The sequence below is a fragment of the Malaclemys terrapin genome, chromosome 2 (assembly GCF_027887155.1).
Source record: "Malaclemys terrapin pileata isolate rMalTer1 chromosome 2, rMalTer1.hap1, whole genome shotgun sequence".
NCBI lineage: Eukaryota > Metazoa > Chordata > Testudines > Emydidae > Malaclemys > Malaclemys terrapin.
The window spans coordinates 202,533,450-202,552,085 of record NC_071506.1 but is presented as its reverse complement, the minus strand read 5'-3'; the positions used below and the strand labels follow the sequence as shown (position 1 = coordinate 202,552,085).

Below are 18,636 nucleotides of genomic sequence, written 5' to 3'. Positions count from 1 at the left end.
ACTTTCCTCCTTGTAGTTCTTCCTGTTCTCTTTTTCCTGTAGTTATTCCCATTTTGTAAAACAGTGTCCACTGGGAAACTTTTGTCAGAGTTTTCGTACAGAGCTATAGAAACATTAGCCAAAATGACATATCTTGAGGTGATTATGTAGTGGGTAAAAAATTTCATTAGACCCCTTTCAAGTGCCAGCCTGGCACTGTATGTATATTTCTGTAACTTAGTTCTGTTGCACTTGGTAGCTTTTCTCTGGTGATAAAGAGCCTTGTATCTCTGAGATTTTTAGCCTGTTTTTAAAGAGATTCTGTTAGCTCTTTAAATACCTGTCATATATGGCCTTATTCTGTTTACCATTACTCTCACTGAGCAATACTCCATGAGTAGTCCAGTTATCTCCGGTGGAACTACTCCTGAGCTAAGGTACTGCTCAGCATGAATAAAGGTGGCAGAATCTGACCCACATGTACTAATTCCTGTTGTATTAAAAATAAAAAGCATTTGTGTCTCTTTTTTGAAACAGGCCAAATACTAAATGTGGAAACCAATATAATTCCATTGGTTTATAAAGAAGCACAGACAGACATTTTAAATAGTCTAAGAACAACAACAACAACAAAAGTTCTCTTGAAGATCTTGTAGAGGTGCCCCTGTATACTTTATATTTTATCTTACTAACCATCATAGAATTGCTCCAAATGTGGAGTGCTATTGAACTCACTAAGGGCTAGCGCAAACTGTTTAGCTCCGATGTCTCTGTAATGGTGATGACGAGTGTGCAAGAAAAGTCACTGTGTTCAGTTGCCCTCAAACTTGCATTTTCCAATGTGTGGGGAGGCAGTTGAGTATACTTTGTTCTGTAACATACAATAGCTAGCAACACTAGCTGACTCAATACCTACTAAAAGCTTTTGCAAGAGGAGGGATGCTAATCATTTTTAATCCATAATATATTCCTGCCAAATGTGCTAGAAACTTTAAAGGGAGAGATTCATGCAGGTAAGCACTTATCCATTAAAGAGGGATAGGCTGACAATGGCGACTCTCAAACATACAAATTTCTCACTTTCATACAACATGCACATTTTGACTCCAGGCCATTTCTGCATTCAATTGTCCATTTAATATTCCCCAGAGTTTATTTAATTGTTTTCCATATGGTCTACAATACATTCATATAGCATTATAATTTTGTGCAATATGGTACTTCTGTGATATTTTTTTTGGTCTCTTGTTTATATGTAACATTGCTTACACAATTTTTAAAAATAACTGCTATTTCTCTCTGCTTCTCTCTGTGACATTAAATTAGTTGAGAACAAAGTAATTCAGTATTTGAAGAACATTTGTATTCATGTTCCTGCTTCATTTAGGGTTTTTCAACTTACACACTAACATTGTTTAATCCTTAAGACATCGATAATCACATTGCAAGAGAAAATTGGAACTAAGTGACAGTGCTTGAAAATGTACTATGCAAATCTTTTCTTTTGATTACTGTAAAACTAAACTACTTCACCTGACTTTTTTCTGTATGTCTTCAGTTTCTGTCATAAGTACTAAGTCAGTGTTTTTGCTTTCCACAGATGCCAGTGTATTACTACCCATCTGGTCAATACCCTACCTCAGCAACTCAGCAGTATAGACCCATTGCCTCAGTTCAGTACAATGCACAGCGGAGTCAACAAATACCCCAGACTGCACAGCAAGCAGGTATTTGCATCTGTTACTCATTTCTTCAGCGGTTTGTGTTGCATTTACTGATGAACCTATTGATCGTACTTTAATTTTGGGCTTGAAAAGCTAGCGTTGGAAATTGGCCATTTAAGTTAGTTGAAAGAGTCAAAAAACAATTTTGCTTGGAAAGCCATACCATGCAAGAAAGGAAAGCATGCTTCAGTGCTGTCATCTAGTATGCATCCCACAGCGTGGTTCTTCCTGCATTAATACGTTACATCTTGGATCAGAAGTAAGACAAGTGGCAAATTACTGTGATCATTCATGCTTCATTTGAAAGCCAAGTGTTACATTTTATTGCCGTCATTGTATGTGGTCCCTAAACATTTTAAAAACAAGAAACCAGTAATGGAAATATTTTGGGGACATTCTGCTCTGCAAAGCTGAAGCTGTATCTGTGATGTGGCGCCAGCCAGATAAAAGGCAGTCTTTACCTTGGTAATATTCCACTATTTTCCTCCTTTTGAGGTTAGTGTTCATGAAAACAGCAGGCAATGAGGTGCTCTAGAGTCTGTGTGGCACCCACTTGGATGTTAGCTCCCTGAAGCGATGGGCAGTTGGAAGGGGGGCCGTTACACTGTAAGAGAGTGAGTAGCAGGTCTCACAGTGAACCGGTCTCTTTTCCTACTGTGTCATGCCACTCCTAATTAAACCATATTAAGGATGGGGGAGACAGAGTGAGACTGATCTTGGTTGATTTATTTGTGCTGGTGTGAGGTTCTTTGTGTTCCTAATGAATAAACAGAGCTTCTGTAAAAATCATTGATTGTCTGTTTCTCCAGTGCAACCCTCCCCCATGCTGTGTCTCAGACAAGTATTAACTTTGGTAGGAGGGATTGTTTTGCCACAGGGTACACAATCATAATTGTGTCATGTAGGATAAAGCGCGCTGTCTATTACTATCTAGCTCCAGAAATGCAAATGATTTGATAAAAATTCCTGTGAATTTTGTGGTGGTGGGTTTTTTTTTTTTTTTTTAATGAAAAATCAACTTCTCTGCCAACGCTTTGATCCACAACTCTTTAAGATAAAAGTCAATAGCATAGACATGAGAGATGGAAAAGAGCTCTGGGGTCATCCAGCCTACTCCCAATCTCTTTAAGGTGACCGCCGACAGGCTTGTCACACTTTATTAGGTGTTCAGAGAAAAAAAGCCATAGCAATACACAATTATGATTGATTTGAATGTTCAATGGCTCTTCTTTTAAAGCTGTCCTGTGTTCTAATAAAACAGGTGTTGGTTTTGGTCAGTGTGGCTGGTGGGGCGTTTACTGTCAGATTTCATAGCTTTGGGAGAATACAGTTCTCAGAGAGATGTAATATTCCATAAAGGCCATCTATCTCTTCTAATTTATCTTGTCTTACAGTATGGTATCCTATTTATTATCCATATACAGTAGATCTTTGAACCTAAGTGCAGATTGAATTGTATGGTACTATTTTGGTTGACTGTGTTGTTATAAAATCATATTTACTCTATCAGTTAAATGGTAGATCAGTAATGTGAAAGTTATGGTAATTAAAGTACACATGGGACACATTCTGAAATGCGTCAGCAAATTTTTCGCAGAAAATTCAACTATCTGATCTTCAGAGACACTATCTGAATACCAGGTTTAATTATATACCGTAGTGTAGTAACCATTGTGTTTGGGTACAGACTACGTAGCGACTTCAGTTGTATTTTTTGCTTATGTGTTTTTCATATTGTTTTTACCTATGTGTGCGCCAAGGAGTTAGGTTACTACAAGAAAAATCTCTTGAGTTGGGAAAATTATCAGTATCTTTAAAATTCCTCCTTTCAATTATTGACATCTCCATTGGAAAAATAATTATTACATCATGTCAACATTCTGTGGTGAGAGTTTAGTATTTCTTTGATGGTTGTTTTAAATCTTTATCCATTGTCCAGGTCCTAAGCCTTACTTTAGAATCAACTCTTTTAAATGGGTCCTAGCTATGGGCCAGATTGAACCCTCTCATAGAGATATTTACATGAGGGGAATAGGGGTGTCAGGAAACTCCACAAAGTGAGAGAGATTAGGGGACAAGGCATGGGGGGGCCAACCTCCCAATCTTGCTGACCCTTCAGATTCACAGGGAGGGGAACCCAAAGTCCCACGCACAAGGTCAGCCCCTCCATGCTGCTGTTGAGACACCATCGCTCCTGTTGGAGTCATGCTCTATTGGGATCGAATCCTGGGCCATCACAACAGCCGCTGTGTGAAGAAGAGTTAACTGAAGGACAGATACCCAAAAGGTTTTCCTCTGCCTTTGTGGGAGAGAATTCCACAGAGTGTACCTTCTACAGCCCCTTAGGGAGCCAGAACCTAAGGAGACTGAGCTCAGAGAGGGACTTCAGTGGAGTGAGGTAGAGAGGAGGATGCTGTGAAGTCAGTGCTCTCTTACCTCCACCTTCCAGAACTCCATGGTGATCCACCTCACCTGCTTCCTCTCTGCTTGAAGAAGCAGGGAGGATACTTAGGTCCGATGTTTTTTTTTCCTTGATTTTTGTAACTGAACTGACTCATGCCCTCAAATTTTCACTCATATTTATAAAGGTAAATCTAATTATCTGCAGAGATGCATTTTCTTCCATTACCTGAAGCAATATTGATATCCATCTTGCTATCGACTTATGCTTTGAAATGTCTGAAAATGCCTCTGAGAAGGTAAGTACGGAGTGACAGAAGCTTTTCTTGGGCATTAACTATATATTTAGATGATATTTTCTTTATACTTGTAGCCAGTGAATAAATGGGTAAGGATTGATTATTCTATTTTTTTCATGTTCCTTCACTTCACATAGCATTTGGAAAGTCACTAATCTTCTGGAGTTTGATTGATGGATATAAATTATGTTTCATTAAATATAATAAAGTACACTGCTTATGTTACAAATTTACTGCAGGCTATTCGCTATACATTCAAACTCTGGGGGAAAAAACTCCTTTGGATATCCATTCAACTACTGCACGAACATACGACCACTTAATACTAAATACCTTTCTGAGCTAGGCTACTTTGGGTTGGCTAAGTACATGTTCCAATCAAAAGGCAAATATTTCAAGCTTTATGCAGTGTTGCAGGAAATTACCTTCAAATGTAGAATTAAGGGCCAAGATTGAGGTTCGCATATGAGCAGAATGTGAGACAGCCATGGCTAAGCATGGAAGTGTAAAAGAGACATACAGATAGTAATGATGGCCGCAGAGAGAGCGGAAGAAGATTGTGTGAGAGTGAACAAAGGAGGCAGACATGAATGAGGCAGATGAAAAGATTATTCCTGAAACTTCTTCCCTGAAGATTTAGCACTATTTGCTGCTGGTGAGAGAAAACTGCTGCAATATAGAGAGGCATATGGGAGTCAGAGTTGTGTGCCTACCAATAGAATAACGAATGTGGCCAGGGACATGTTGGGAGCCTCAAGAGCTCAAAGAATATTTTATTAAAATAAGAAAGTTTGCCTGCCCAAGAGGGTTTTGGAAGCTTTCATAGCTCTGGCAAGGTGTTGAGGTCTGTCGTTTTCCCACTTTGGGCTCCAGAGGGTAAGGTTTGATCTAATGCCAGCAATTTGTTTTTGTTTTTCTTAGAAAAGGTCTCTTTATGAGTGGAGCAATAATGATGACTTTTACAGCAAACGGCTAAAGTAAAATGTCAGTACAGCATCTTTAATGGCTAAGGGACTCTGTATTCTCTCATGGTTGTGTGAAAAGAGAGCAATATGAAGTTAAAATGGCTCCAGGGCAGAAAAAAAGATGAGCTCACCTGAAATTAGATTAGGATCTAACAGCAATAAATCATTTGGCGAGAGGGATGAGAACTCTTGATGGATAGATAGATAGATAGACATATTTTAGAGTGCTGCCTAGTATGAGAAGATAAGTGACCCATTTCTTGCAAGAGGCAGCTTCACAGAAGGTTTCCCATAGAAACCTTTTGTCGTTTACAGTATATTAATTTAAATTCAGCATGAAGCCACAAAGAGACAGCCTTACCAGTGTTGCTTATTACAGAGCAGTGGTGTCGCCTTTGAAATGCTTAGTTTTACTTCATGTAAATAAATAATTTGTTGTTGTTCTTCATTGCATTTCCTCCGCACCAGCCCTTGGGCCCGATCCTGCAAAATGCAAAGATCCTAGAAGTCAATTAAAGTGTTGCCATTAACTTAATGAGAGCAGGGTCAAGCCATTGGCTAGTACACAGTACATGCACAGTACATTTTTTAATGGATCATTAGAATATTTTCAAATGACTTTTCTCAAAAAATAATAATTATACGTAGGAGTACTCTCTTGAAGTGTTCATCTTTAAGCTTTATAGTAAAGAACATTGCCTTCATTTTCTTTGAAAATCACTATCTAAAATCTGTACAGGTCTGGGCTCAAGTGAACATGGATAGTAATGATGTAATGTAAAGGTCTGTGTTGTGACAAGGAATTTCTGTAATTTTTAGAACTTCCCAAATATATCTCCGTATTCCTTGAACTGTGGAGTTTAGTCTCTCTCTGGTTAATGAACATTTACCACTCTTTGATGTTGTCTCATCTCGCTAATATTTCAATATAAAGAATACTGGCCATTTCAAGCAAATAGATGTACCAGTATCTCTTTTTGTACCATGGAACACCTCGTTTCTTGACTGAGTGAAATGATATTTCTGTATTCTCATACAGCAGTACTAGAGAATTGTATCTCAGCCACTATCAGCAAGTATTTTATTCTTTAACATCGGTCTCTCGGTGGTAGTAGTAGTTTGAAAGCATTTGAGCTTCGTTCTTGTCCTTGGATGATAAAATGGAAATGTATTAAGTAATGAACATTTGTATTTTACCACAGTTGATAAAATCAGCAAAGGGAATGATTTATATCAGTGTGTCGGTGTATTTATTTTCAAAATAATAATGCTTAGCACTGAGAGTATATTTCATTTTTAAAGTGCTTTGCAAATACGAGCTGATGAAGCCTCACAAACACCACTTTGGGGTAGGTAAGTATTATTATGCCCATTCACAGATGAAGAAGAATCTGAAGTGGACAAGCCATTTACTTCCTCTGTCTCACTGTCCACTAGATATGTAATATATCAGACCTGTTCCAGACAATGTGTGATGGAGCTTTGCTGGATCACTTTATATACATCACTTTGTCTGGGCTATAATTTAACCATGACAGTTAGTCTGGCCGATCACGTGCCCTCCTCACTGGCAAGTTGTGATATAAACAGTGACCAGTGCTTAATTTGCGCCAGGGCTTGCCAGGACTGAGTCCCAGCCCCTCTTTGCTGGGCAGTTTGTAGCCCCAGCACCTCTGGGCTTGCTGCCTCAGTTATGAATGTAAAAAACTTGCTTGAACCCTGGCACCTAATTGCTTGAGGCCCAGTACCTCTTTCATTACAAATTAAGCACTGACAGTAACTAAATCCTACAGTACCGTCTTGAGCTCAGTAATGAAGACTATCTATTGAGCAAATCAAAGCCTAAGCACTATTGTGTTTGGTTGGAATACCTTGCTGCTAAAACTTTTCAGAAACATAACAAGCCCACAGAGATTAACACGGGGTTGGATGTAATTGGATTTTTGTTCTGTAATTCTGTTTGAATATACAGATTTTAGGATTTCGCAGGCATTTGAGACCCAGTAAACATTGCCATTATAACTCCTTTCAATTTGCATAAAGTCGCCAATTCCTATTCAAATCTGCCTGCGTTGCTCCAACATGTTATCCTTCTCTTTTTTTAATCATCACTGCTTTTTCCTGAAAAGCAGAACAATTGACTGAATATACAGTAGCACCTCTGTCAAAAGAATGTAATTATGGGAGGCAGATATATATATTTGAAAACTACATGGATGCAGTGGTTCCTTTTATGATAGGTATGCATTGATATTCTGTCAACAGCAAATGTTTGTCTCAAAGGAGGGGTAATATTTCTGTTGTAATACCATATTGTTACCATTTACAGTCTCCGGTAAGAAAGAAAGGGTTTTGCCTCTTTAATGTTGCTCTGAAATAGGTTTTAAGCTGGGCAAGATGTACCTTAATGGAGCTATAAATGTGTTTAACTAGAATAATTGAGTCAAACTGACAATGAAATGCTTAAGCTAAGCTAAAATTCAGTCAGGTGTCAGCATAATTGAAGGGTTTTTATCTTCAGATTTCCTCTACTCCTCGTTGTCTACTTAAAGCATCTTCCACTATAAACTTTTCTTTTTCTTTTTTTTTGTAAAGTGTCAGGCTTAAAAAATAAAACAATTTGATTTGCCATCAGGGTCGTTACAGAACCTTCCAAAGAAGGATTGCAGCTTTGTACCTTCATTAGCAGCCTAACGAGCAAGATCTCATGGTCCATGACAGATTTTTTTGCATTATTCCATCTGTATTTTACAGGACATTCTTTGTACTTATACAAGCAGTAAATAACTTTTATTTATTTTTAAATAGCTCATCCAGAGAAAGTAATTCCTTAGTGGTAATTGTTCACTACACTAATGAAACAGAATTGTACTTCTGGTGTCCATTTATGTTTGATAATCAAAGCAGTAAGGGCTAAATTTATCAAACTCTGTTTCCCACTGAGAGAGCCTCGTGGGGTACATTTCTTATTTTCATGAAGGCTTGAAAGAAGGAAGATGGACATCAGAATTACAGTCTTACGGCACCATATTTTAGTATCATATACTGCTGCATTACACTAGCATTGGTATAGCACTCTACCACTTCAGAGCACTTTATAAACATTTACTGACTAATGCTCACAATGCTCTGGTGAAGAACAGTAGATAAGTGTTGTTCCTGTAATACTGGTGGAGACACTGACAGAGAGAGTACAATAATGTACTCTCAAGACCTCTTATCAAGTCAATGGGAAAGCCAGGACTAGAATTTAGATGTTCTTAGCCCCTCATGAAATCATGTCATCCTTCTAAGTTTAAGAACACAGTCATACCACACAAGCGCTCAGCACATTCAATGTTAAATAATATGGGGATTTAGTCATGTGATTTTTGGTTAAGATCAAAGGTAGTCCTGCTGCTAAACTCGCTGCTGCACATTTCACTTGGAAAATTCAGAGGTAAGAGCAACATTTTTATTGAAAGACGATTGCTTCTCATTCAACAGACTAGCTTAATTATTCATTTTGTACACAAAGAGGAAGATAGGAATGAGGAGAAAATACACCTACACTCTGAACCCTGAAAGAACCATAGGTAGGTCAAGTGCAGTTTGTGTGGGGGTTTTCAAGTCCCACCAGCAGTAGTTAAAATGGCAGTCATTTTGAAAGTTTCTGATGAAATGTCAGGAATTTCATGGTAATATACTGATTCTCTAATCAATATGCATGTGCTAATCCTGTATCAGTTACTGTGCATGAACAAATCTAGGGAAGAACAGCCAGCTAAGAAAAACATGCAAAGTAGATAGGCTGTTTAGTGTTGTCCACTCCATGAGTGCTGGATATGGAGAGACACCTAATGGCATTCAACAGCTAGCGTGAACAGTCTTGTTTGTATTTATTGCATCTGAATCCTGTCTCCTCTCTGCCGTGAGGGACACTACATAATCGCTATTGCAAATTTATCACTCAGTCAATGCACAATGCTCCCATTGCTGCCAATGGAATTTTTAAGCACTGAGCAATTGAAAGGTTTATATATGAAGCTCTTTGAGGCAAGGACTGTTTGCATATTTATTTCTACACTAGCCTTTCCACCCTAAAACTTCCCACCATTGCTATCACCAGTGTAACTCCAATGGTGGGAGTGTGAGTACAGAGTGGCTGTTGGCATCTCACTCACCGCATCCTCTAACCCTGCTCACAGCAGGTCTAGACAATGCTTTTGTTGAAATGCCAACAGCTGGTGCCTTGCCTACATTAGCACTCCCAATTGTGGGAAATTTTAGGCGGGGGACAATCAGTTTAGTCAAGGTTTTTGTGTCTGGTACAGTACTAAACACATTGTTCACATTTAAGAAGTTTGTGTTTGTTTAAGTGTACAATAAAGATCAGCAATGCAGATAGGAAGGGAGACTTTTGCCTCACATTTGCGATATTTGCTTAAACTCCTAAAACATTCATCAATACAAATTGTGAAATAGAAGAATTGTTTTGATTTGGGTACTGAGTGGAAGTGTGTGCACACTGTAGGTGACTAGAACAAAGTGTGTTCAGTATTTTAGCAGACACGTGAGAGAGATCTCCTCTGTAATTGAAGCAATATCTCGGGCCAATCCGACAATCCCGATGCAAGTAAAATCGTGTTCAAGTGAAGTCAGTGGGAGTTTTGCCTACACATAGTGCAAGAATAACAGTGCTTACTTGTACAAATTCCAGGATATTTTCATTTTGATTTGCCATCTGAGGTAAAACAGTAACAATGTTTAAAAATTGAATTTGAATTCTATGTTTCATATCCCAAATCCAATTGAAATATTTCCTAATAACAATCTTTTTATTTTTACTATGCCTTCCTCTAAAAGAGAGAGAGATGGAAATCTTCATATCGCTAACCTGCCATTTCTTAGAATTATGCTGTTATATTGTTTAGTATTGTCTTAATTTCCTTTTGTTTTCAAATGACATGATACATTCTGAGAATGTGTATCTGAATGAAGCAGCTTTTCTGATTATTCCCAAACAAAGGAGATGGTTTCCCTAGCAACAGAAGGAAAACATCTCCAAATAGTTTCTCACCTCTTCTTCAGGGTCTGTTCCATTCAGCAGTTTGCTCATCATTTGCTAAAGCAGATACCATTCCTGCAGAAAGAGCTAGATGAAATTCAAAGTGGTTAGTAGCAACAACTGTTTTTGGCCACAAAAGTAAATGTTGAATTTGCTGTCTGAGTGCCCATCTTTAACAATGGCTTGATTGTTTCTGTTATTACTAGAGTTCCTGTGAATTCATATTTATGGTTTAGAAGAAGTACTGTCTGATTTTAAGAAAGAATGTAAATGGCCTTTTTTTCCTGTACAAGTACGGTCCTGATGTATGAATTTAGTAAGAGCCCCAGTGGATTTTCAGTGGCATTTATAATTATGGAAAATGGATTTTCAGGTTGTGGACACTGGTGAGGATCCCCTAAACCAATGGTTCTCAACCCGTGGGCCACTTGTGGCCCAATCAGCACACAGCCGTGGCTCATGTGACACCCTCAGGGCCATACAGGTAATATATATATTGTGTGGATGTGGCCCACATAACACACAGAGAGCTGCAGATGCAGTCCACAATGGTAAATAGGTTTAGAACCACTGTCCTACACTAACCAAGACTAATGGATCTTTAGCATGGGACTACACTAACCAAATGACCTGTCGCCAACTGATCTATATGGGAGTAGATTTAGAGTGGAAACCTTTCAGGGCAGAGGTTTTCTTTTGTATGTCTCATTTCTATTTTTGTGCAGTGCCCAGTACAATGGGGTCCTAATTCTCACTGGGGCCTTTGGGTGCTACCAGAACATAAACATTTAATAATAACAACAACAACAACAACAAGGGAAAGAAGAAGCCAGTCAATTATTATTAATTTATATTACAGTAGGACTAGAAGCCCCAACCAAGATCAAGTCCCTGTTGTGCTAGGCTTGGTAAGTGTGTATATATAGCATGAGATTTTGTGATGCACCTTTAAAAGGCACAGCACAGAACTTGTAACCCAGTAGGAGAAGGGTCTAAGGTTGCTTTTAAGGCCCCTTAGTGCCCTCCCAAATTTGGGCTGCTCTGGGGGTTGGAGAGGCTCCTGATCAACTTAGACAACTCTTTGGGGTGTTGTCTGAGTTACCCTGCCTTCTGGGGTTGCCCAGTAGGTCACAGTGCAGCCATCCTGCCCCCAACATGCCCCTCCAATCCGTAGCCCCATTCCGTACATATTCCTTTCTCCAGGGCTTGCGATGGGCTCCTCTGAAAGAGACCTGCAATCATCTTCCACAATGCCTATACCAGGGGAGTCCTCCCCCAGCTAGTACTGGGGCTTCTAGAGACCTCTTACACCAACCTGACCCTTTTATCCACATAAAAGAATGGGCGTGAGGCTCTCACCCATAATGAGAGGCGGACTGTGCCTGAACAACCTCTGGTCTAAATATAACTTCTCAGGGAAAGTCTTGGAGCCCTGTCTGCTAACCTTGGGGAGCAAATTCCTCATGCTGCAGCTTGTTCTTCATAGGTGGAAACTTGCACCCTTGTAGAGCTTCACTGAGTGAGTTTAGTGGGGTTTCATGCAGGCAGAGAGGTCTGACCATGTGGAACAAGTTGTAAGATCAGGGTCTATTTCTGGAGACTTCAGTTTGGTTTGCTGCTTTTAATCTGGAGGAGAGGAGGGTGGCCTGGGGGAAACCAACTCCCAGCTGCTTTGATTTTCATTACCTTGATATCCTCTAGATACCGGTAAGAAATCAAAGGATTAGTAGACCATTTACAAATTATCATGTATTTAACATTTCATAGCATAAATACTCTGGCTGGCACGGAGCCCTTTAAATCTGACTTTTTAAACTTATTTGAGAAAATAATGAAGCACATAAAAGTGTTACTTAGTTATTTATGGCTTAAATATTCAATTATTTAAGGCAGAAGGAGAGTGTTTTTCCCTGTAGATATTATTACCCTCAGTCCATCCTTCATCTTCCCTTAGGTTTCTTTTATCTGCATTTAATATCCATGCTGCCCCTTTCCCATCTCTACATTTGGCCATTCAGAGCCACCTCCTGCAAGATAATGGGCACCCTCATCTCCCATTGGCTTCAGTTGGAGTTGAGGATGCTTAGAGCCCTGCAGAATTATTCATATCTGTGGTCTTACCATGCAGGCTCTCCTAAAAATCCCCGTTGGAAAGGTTACCATGTTTGCGATAGTTTGAACCACATGCAGCTTGGCATTTATTAGATTTGTTTTCTATTACAACCATCAATGTGAGCCGCAGCCATAATGAAGAATGTACTTGAATTGGGGTAATGGACTAGTGGTTGCTGGAATTTTGTTGCAATTTTTAGTGCAACCTAAAGCCTCAGTCGTATGAATTGCTCAGGAGGTTGAGCCCAACCAATACAGATATATGGACAATCCTTTTTAAAAGTTAAGAGTCATATAAATCAGATAAATCCACCTTGTGCTTCCAGTGTAGGAATATGTGCTGTGTCCAGTCTAGTTTTAAATGACTCAAATTGCCTAAAAATAAAGTGTTTCTCGGAAATATCTGAGCCTGAGGCCTCCCTTAAAGAAAGCCGACGTTCCTGAACAACCTAATATTTAGGCTTAGTATATATCTTGGTTCTTTTTGTCAGCCTGTGTTACCAAAGCCATTGATTATGCAGTTCGTCGCTGTCCCCTGGGCTCTTGTTAATGGCACACTGATAAAATAGAACTGCATCTATTGAATAGTGTTGAACCTTTGGTTTCTTTGCTGCTAAATGCTATCTTTTGTCAGGTACACCGACAGTAGGCATTTGGGAGCTTGAAAACATTTGTTGAATTTCCTGTGCAAGAACCTGCACAAAAAGAAATTTGCAAAAAGTTGCCAGATGCCATCTCATAACATGAACAGAAGTGGAGAGAGACGTTAAACATTGTGAGAATCCATGGACCTCTCCAAAATGGCTGCTGTTTTAATAGTTCCATCAGGGATCAAGTACAATGTCATCCCTCATTTAAAAAAAAAAAAAAAAAGCTGAAAACAATTAATCTTTAGCCTTATCCGCAAGGCAGTGTGAAAAATATGGGTCTAACAATATGTTGATGACACTATTCCCTCACTTCACCTTGTGTTGGGCAATAAATAATTATGAATATTGCACACTACAGTGATTTGGTGCTGCTGAATCATAGGATATAATATGGGACTGGAAAACTCAGTGAAGTTGTCCTGATGTACTTTGTTCCGGAAAAGTATGAACTTGGATATGAGTTGGGTGTGGAGAGTGGGATTGGGTTTTAGAAGGTGCCTTTTGTATATCACAAAATAATGAGCTCTGCTCTTGTACTGCAGTGACTGCATAGGCAAATGCTGTTGTGCTTTCTCAGCTATAACTCATGTACAGCCTCTGAGGAAAAATAACTGTTTTATTGATAGGGGAAATGCTGGCCAGGACACTTGAGCTATCTCCCACTCCTTTCAGATAGTTCCCTCCTCATCCAGAGGTGCCCCACCACTGTCAGCGCAGCGCTGCTCTCCTAGTGTTGCACTGCTGTGTCATCTGTGGGAGTGTCCATGTGGACCTCAGGCGAGAGAGCTACCTAGTAAGATGCAGATTCACAGTTGCCGTGTGACCCTTTTGCACCTCAGCCTAATTTAACTTAACTGGCTAAAACGGGCAGGTAATTTAATTATCTCTCAGGAACACTCCCAGCATAGAGCACCTATGTGCCACCTGTGCAAGAATCCCTTGCATATGGGATGTTCTAGGGTAAGGCTACACAGGTGGGGTGAAAGTGCACATGAGATGACGGAGGAGGCGAGAGTGAGGAGTTCTTATCTCATCAGTTTTGCGTCACTGAAATGGCTCATTGGAGCCATGATGCTAAGGGCCAGAATGGCTCCTGGCCCTCCCTGAATAGTGGAGGGGCAGGCCACCTCCTATCCGTCTCTGCCCTTTATCATTGATGCAAAAGAAGCTCTTACAAAAAGTTTATCATCTCTAGTCCTGAATCATGCAACTCTTGACCAGGCAAAACCTTACTGAGGAAATACTCTCATTGCAGAGAGTTTTGCCTGAGTAAGGACTGCTGTGTTTGTCATTAATAAAAAGAAATATAACCCATTTAGTATTCATTCTTATATTAATTTGTGTTGAATTAGGTAGTAATTGTACAGGAATTTGGAGATACAAAGTACTAAATATTGTAATTCTCAGTAAACATGCATTCCCACTGACACACTCCCAGGAACTCTAAACTAACAGACAGTAAGACACCAGTGGAGCAACAGTTGAGAACGCTGTTGGGAGTGGCTTATATTGTATCCATTACATTGATGCTCTGTGAGCCTCACTTCTGGGTACCAAATATGATTTTTGAACTGATGTTATGAACTGCCTCTTAGCTAAAACATGTTCTGTATGGAAAGAACTATCATCTTCACTGATTTAAAAACAAATAGTATTTTTCATTTCTGTAGCACTTTCTGTGACGGGTTGGATCACAGAAACCCCCTTGAGAGCTGCCACCTGATGTGCAAAGACTACCCCTGCTTCTGTTTTCCCTGCCAGATTAGGACTCCGGCACCCTGTCTTGCTGAGCCAGACACTCCCATCTGCTCCAACACAGACCCAGGGTCTGAATCACTTGTCCCAAAGCTGCAAGTTTACCTGAAAAAGCTCACAAAAGTGTGCTCGTCTTTAGCACTCAGATGCCCAACTCCCATTGGGGTCTAAACCCAAATAAATCCGTTTTACCCTGCATAAAGCTTATGCAGAGCAAACTCATAAATTGTTCGCCCTCTATAACACTAATAGAGAGATATGCACAGTTGTTTGCTCCCCCAGGTATTAATACATACTCTGAGTTAATTACTAAGTAGAAAGTGATTTTATTAAATACAGAAAGTAGGATTTAAGTGGTTCCAAGTAGTAAGAGACAGAACAAAGTAAGTCACCAAGCAAAATAAAATAAAATGCGCAAATCTATGTCTAATCAAACTGAATACAGATAATCTCACCCTCAGAGATGCTTCAGTAAGTTTTTTCTCAGGCTGGACACCTGCCAGGCCTAGGTACAATTCTTTCCCCTGGTACAGCTCTTGTTCCAGCTCAGGTGATAGCTAGGGGATTCTTCATGATGGCTCCTCTCTCCCCTTTGTTCAGTTCCACCCCATTATCTATCTTTTGCATAAGGCAGGAACCCTTTGTCCCTCTGGGTTTCCACCCCCCCTCACTGGAAAAGCACCAGGTTAAAGATGGATTCCAGTTCAGGTGACATGATCACATGTCACTGCAAGACTTCATTGCCCACTTGCTAGCACACACATATACAGGAAGACTCACAGGTAAACACAGCCATCTGCAGATAATGGTCCTTGTTAATGGGAGTCATCAAGATTCCAAACCATCATTAATGACCCACACTTTGCATAATTACAATAGGCCCTCAGAGTTATATTTCATATTTCTAGTTTTAGATACAAGAGTGGTACATTTATACAAATCGGATGATCACACTCAGTAGATTATAAGCTTTGTAATGATACCTTACAAGAGACCTTTTGCATGGAGCATATCCCAGTTACGTTATATTCACTTATTACCATATTTTTCTAAAACCATCCCAGTTACATTATATTAACTTATTATCATGTTTTTATAAAACCATATAGACTGCACAACATCACACTTTCCATCTAAAGTTCTGAAACCTTTAGGGGTAATGTAGGATACAGATTATCATCCCTCTTTCACAGATGGGGGAAACTGAGGCACAGAGAAATTAAGTGAGTTGCCCAAGGTCACAAAGATGGTCTCTGTTAGAGTCAGGAGAAGAATCCAGACTTTCTCGGTCCCAGTCCTATACATTAACCACAACATCATGCTTCTTTAATAGAAGTATGATATGTGTATCTCTGCCTGCCTGTCTCTAGAAAAAACAATATCAGTAAAGTGCTATAAACTGCACAACTGACTATTTGTGGAGTGTTCCATGTCAGGGTCACATTAAGAAATAAGTTCTTCAGTAAAATACAATAAATGTTGTTTTGTTTTTGTTTGAACCACTCACTATACCTTATAGAAATATAGCCTTAATACACTATGAACTCAATTTCTTCATGAAGCACTGTAAAATACAAATAGCACCGTAGCCTCCGTTGACTTCCATGGGGATCTGTATGAGTGCAGTGGTCTACTATAGTGGATTTGATTGCAGGGTCACGGACTAAATTTGTAGAAAGGTCCCAATGCAATGTAAATGTCTCACACTCGCACAAAGTCTTTCTCTACTAATTTAGAAATAGCCACTGCAGTAATAGATGGCTACAAAAGGTGATTCAAGTTGCTTTACAGTAGTAAATAAAAGGAAGCACAATGTGTGTGTGCTGTTTTTTTCTTTTAGTCTTGATGTTTCTAACAGCTACTTTTAAAAAAGAAAATATAGTCAAAAGAGAAGCACTCAGTTATTTATAGAACTTAATATATTTACTTATCAAATGAATCTCAAGAGCTTCTCTGTTCATCCATTCATTCCTTGTTCAGATTTGCAGTCAGGTTAGTAGTCTATACTGGGATTAAGCCTTTCTATTCCTCATGTTGTCTGACCAGTCTAAACTCTTGAGGAAAGCAAAATTTATCTAATCATCCATGCCAGCTCCTTCTACTCAGTCCCGATTAATACATAATGCCAGGGTGCTTTGGTGGTTAAAATACAACAGGCAGTTCATTTATGCCTTAGTATGGACCATTGTGTAAATATAGACTAGGATGATTTATTGGGGAAACGTGTGTGTATGTGTTTAATGGTTTGCCTCAGACAGTTGCTTGTAATTAACTAGCCAAGTGACATATGCTGCTGTTTCCAGACAGGTTGTGGTTAATCAGCCAGAACTCTCTACATATTCAGGAACAGACTCACCATCCATCTGATGGAGACTAAGTAAATCGCAGCAGTACAAGCACTCAGTCTCAAGTGTGCAGACTGGTTGCATTTCTCTGCAGCATTCCCAGCAGGCTGTGCTGAGTTGCTGTGGCACTGAATCGAGAAGAAGCTCTGCTTTTTGTGTTTCCCATCGGATTTTAAAGTCTTAATAGTTTGGGAGCAGCTACTGAGCGTGTTTAGAGAGAGAGAGAGACAGACAGATAATGGCATAGAAAAGGACTGGCAGGGCCAAAGAAATCTCTGCTAATGCTTTAAAATAATGGTCTTACTCATTATATTCTAACTCTTGTCTATTCAGGTTCATTGTGGTAGCTGAGCGCTTTGGTATTCATCGTTATAACACTAATGGCACTGAACTCTCTTGGCATTAATGAGGATGTAATAAAAACTTCTATCAGATATCCACTTTACAGCAGTATTAACTTGTCTATTACACTGTTCCCAAAATTATATCATTAGGTGCTAAGGTAAAGCAAGTGATAATTCAGTTGTTTTATAGCATATAACTTAGTAACTCAAAACCTTTGAATATTTGCCATTTGTGCAACTTCATTTTCAATGAAAATAAAGAGATCTTTCTTTAAATTGACCTTGCTCTTTACTAGAGCAGTGACAGGTTTGCAGCAGTGAGAGCTTGCCTTTCCACTATACACACTGTTTATTTGTGGTGTGTAGCTTGGTGTAACTGAATCATTCATCTTCTTCTTCCACTGGGGAGGAACCACTGGGTTACCATCTGAAGTCCACCCCTTCCTGGTTCACAGTTGTCCAAACTGAAAGTCCCCAAAATGTCTTTAACACAAACAAATATCTTTTCTCCCTCTCTGGGGTTCTTCTTCAACCTGTCTTTGACTCAGCCTTTAGACCCTTGGTTGGGCTTGATAACCCTTTTCATAAACTCGTATTCCCCCTTCCTTGGGGCTGGTAGGGGAACCCAGTTCCATCTTTTGCTCTGGATTCCAGCTCTGGGCTCTGTACTGAGCAGCTAGTTCTGCTCCTTTGCCTGCACTTTTGTTTTCCCTGGGCCACTTCCTACCCAGCCTTTAAAGTTCTCCTTTGCCTCTTCCCTGCTTAAGCAGGGTCTTTCCCAGTCCTCCCTGCCTGGAGTGCTTTCCTTACTCTGAGCTTTCCCTGCTTTCATCAGGGTCTCACCCAGCCCTTTCCCCAGCTGGGTTTTGTCACCTCTTAAGCCTGACTCTCATTCCCATTACTGTAGCCATCTTCTGCTCTTTATGGGGAATTTGCCTGAGTCCCCTCAGGTGGGTCTCCATTCTGAGTGCAGGATTTGCTGGGGTTGAAAAGGGCTGCTTTGAGGACTGAGGGAC

The 18,636-nt window shown here is 39.7% G+C and overlaps 1 protein-coding gene across 10 annotated transcripts in view; it reads left to right on the top strand.

Moving 5' to 3' along the window:
* The window catches only part of ARPP21 (cAMP regulated phosphoprotein 21), a 256,240-nt gene that overhangs the window by 192,708 nt on the left and 44,896 nt on the right, over positions 1-18,636 (top strand). For all 10 annotated transcript variants that reach the window (XM_054019424.1, XM_054019430.1, XM_054019429.1 and 7 more), the window contains one exon: positions 1,580-1,706. In XM_054019424.1, coding sequence (XP_053875399.1) covers positions 1,580-1,706 — 127 coding nt within the window. The remainder of the gene's footprint in view (positions 1-1,579; positions 1,707-18,636) is intronic.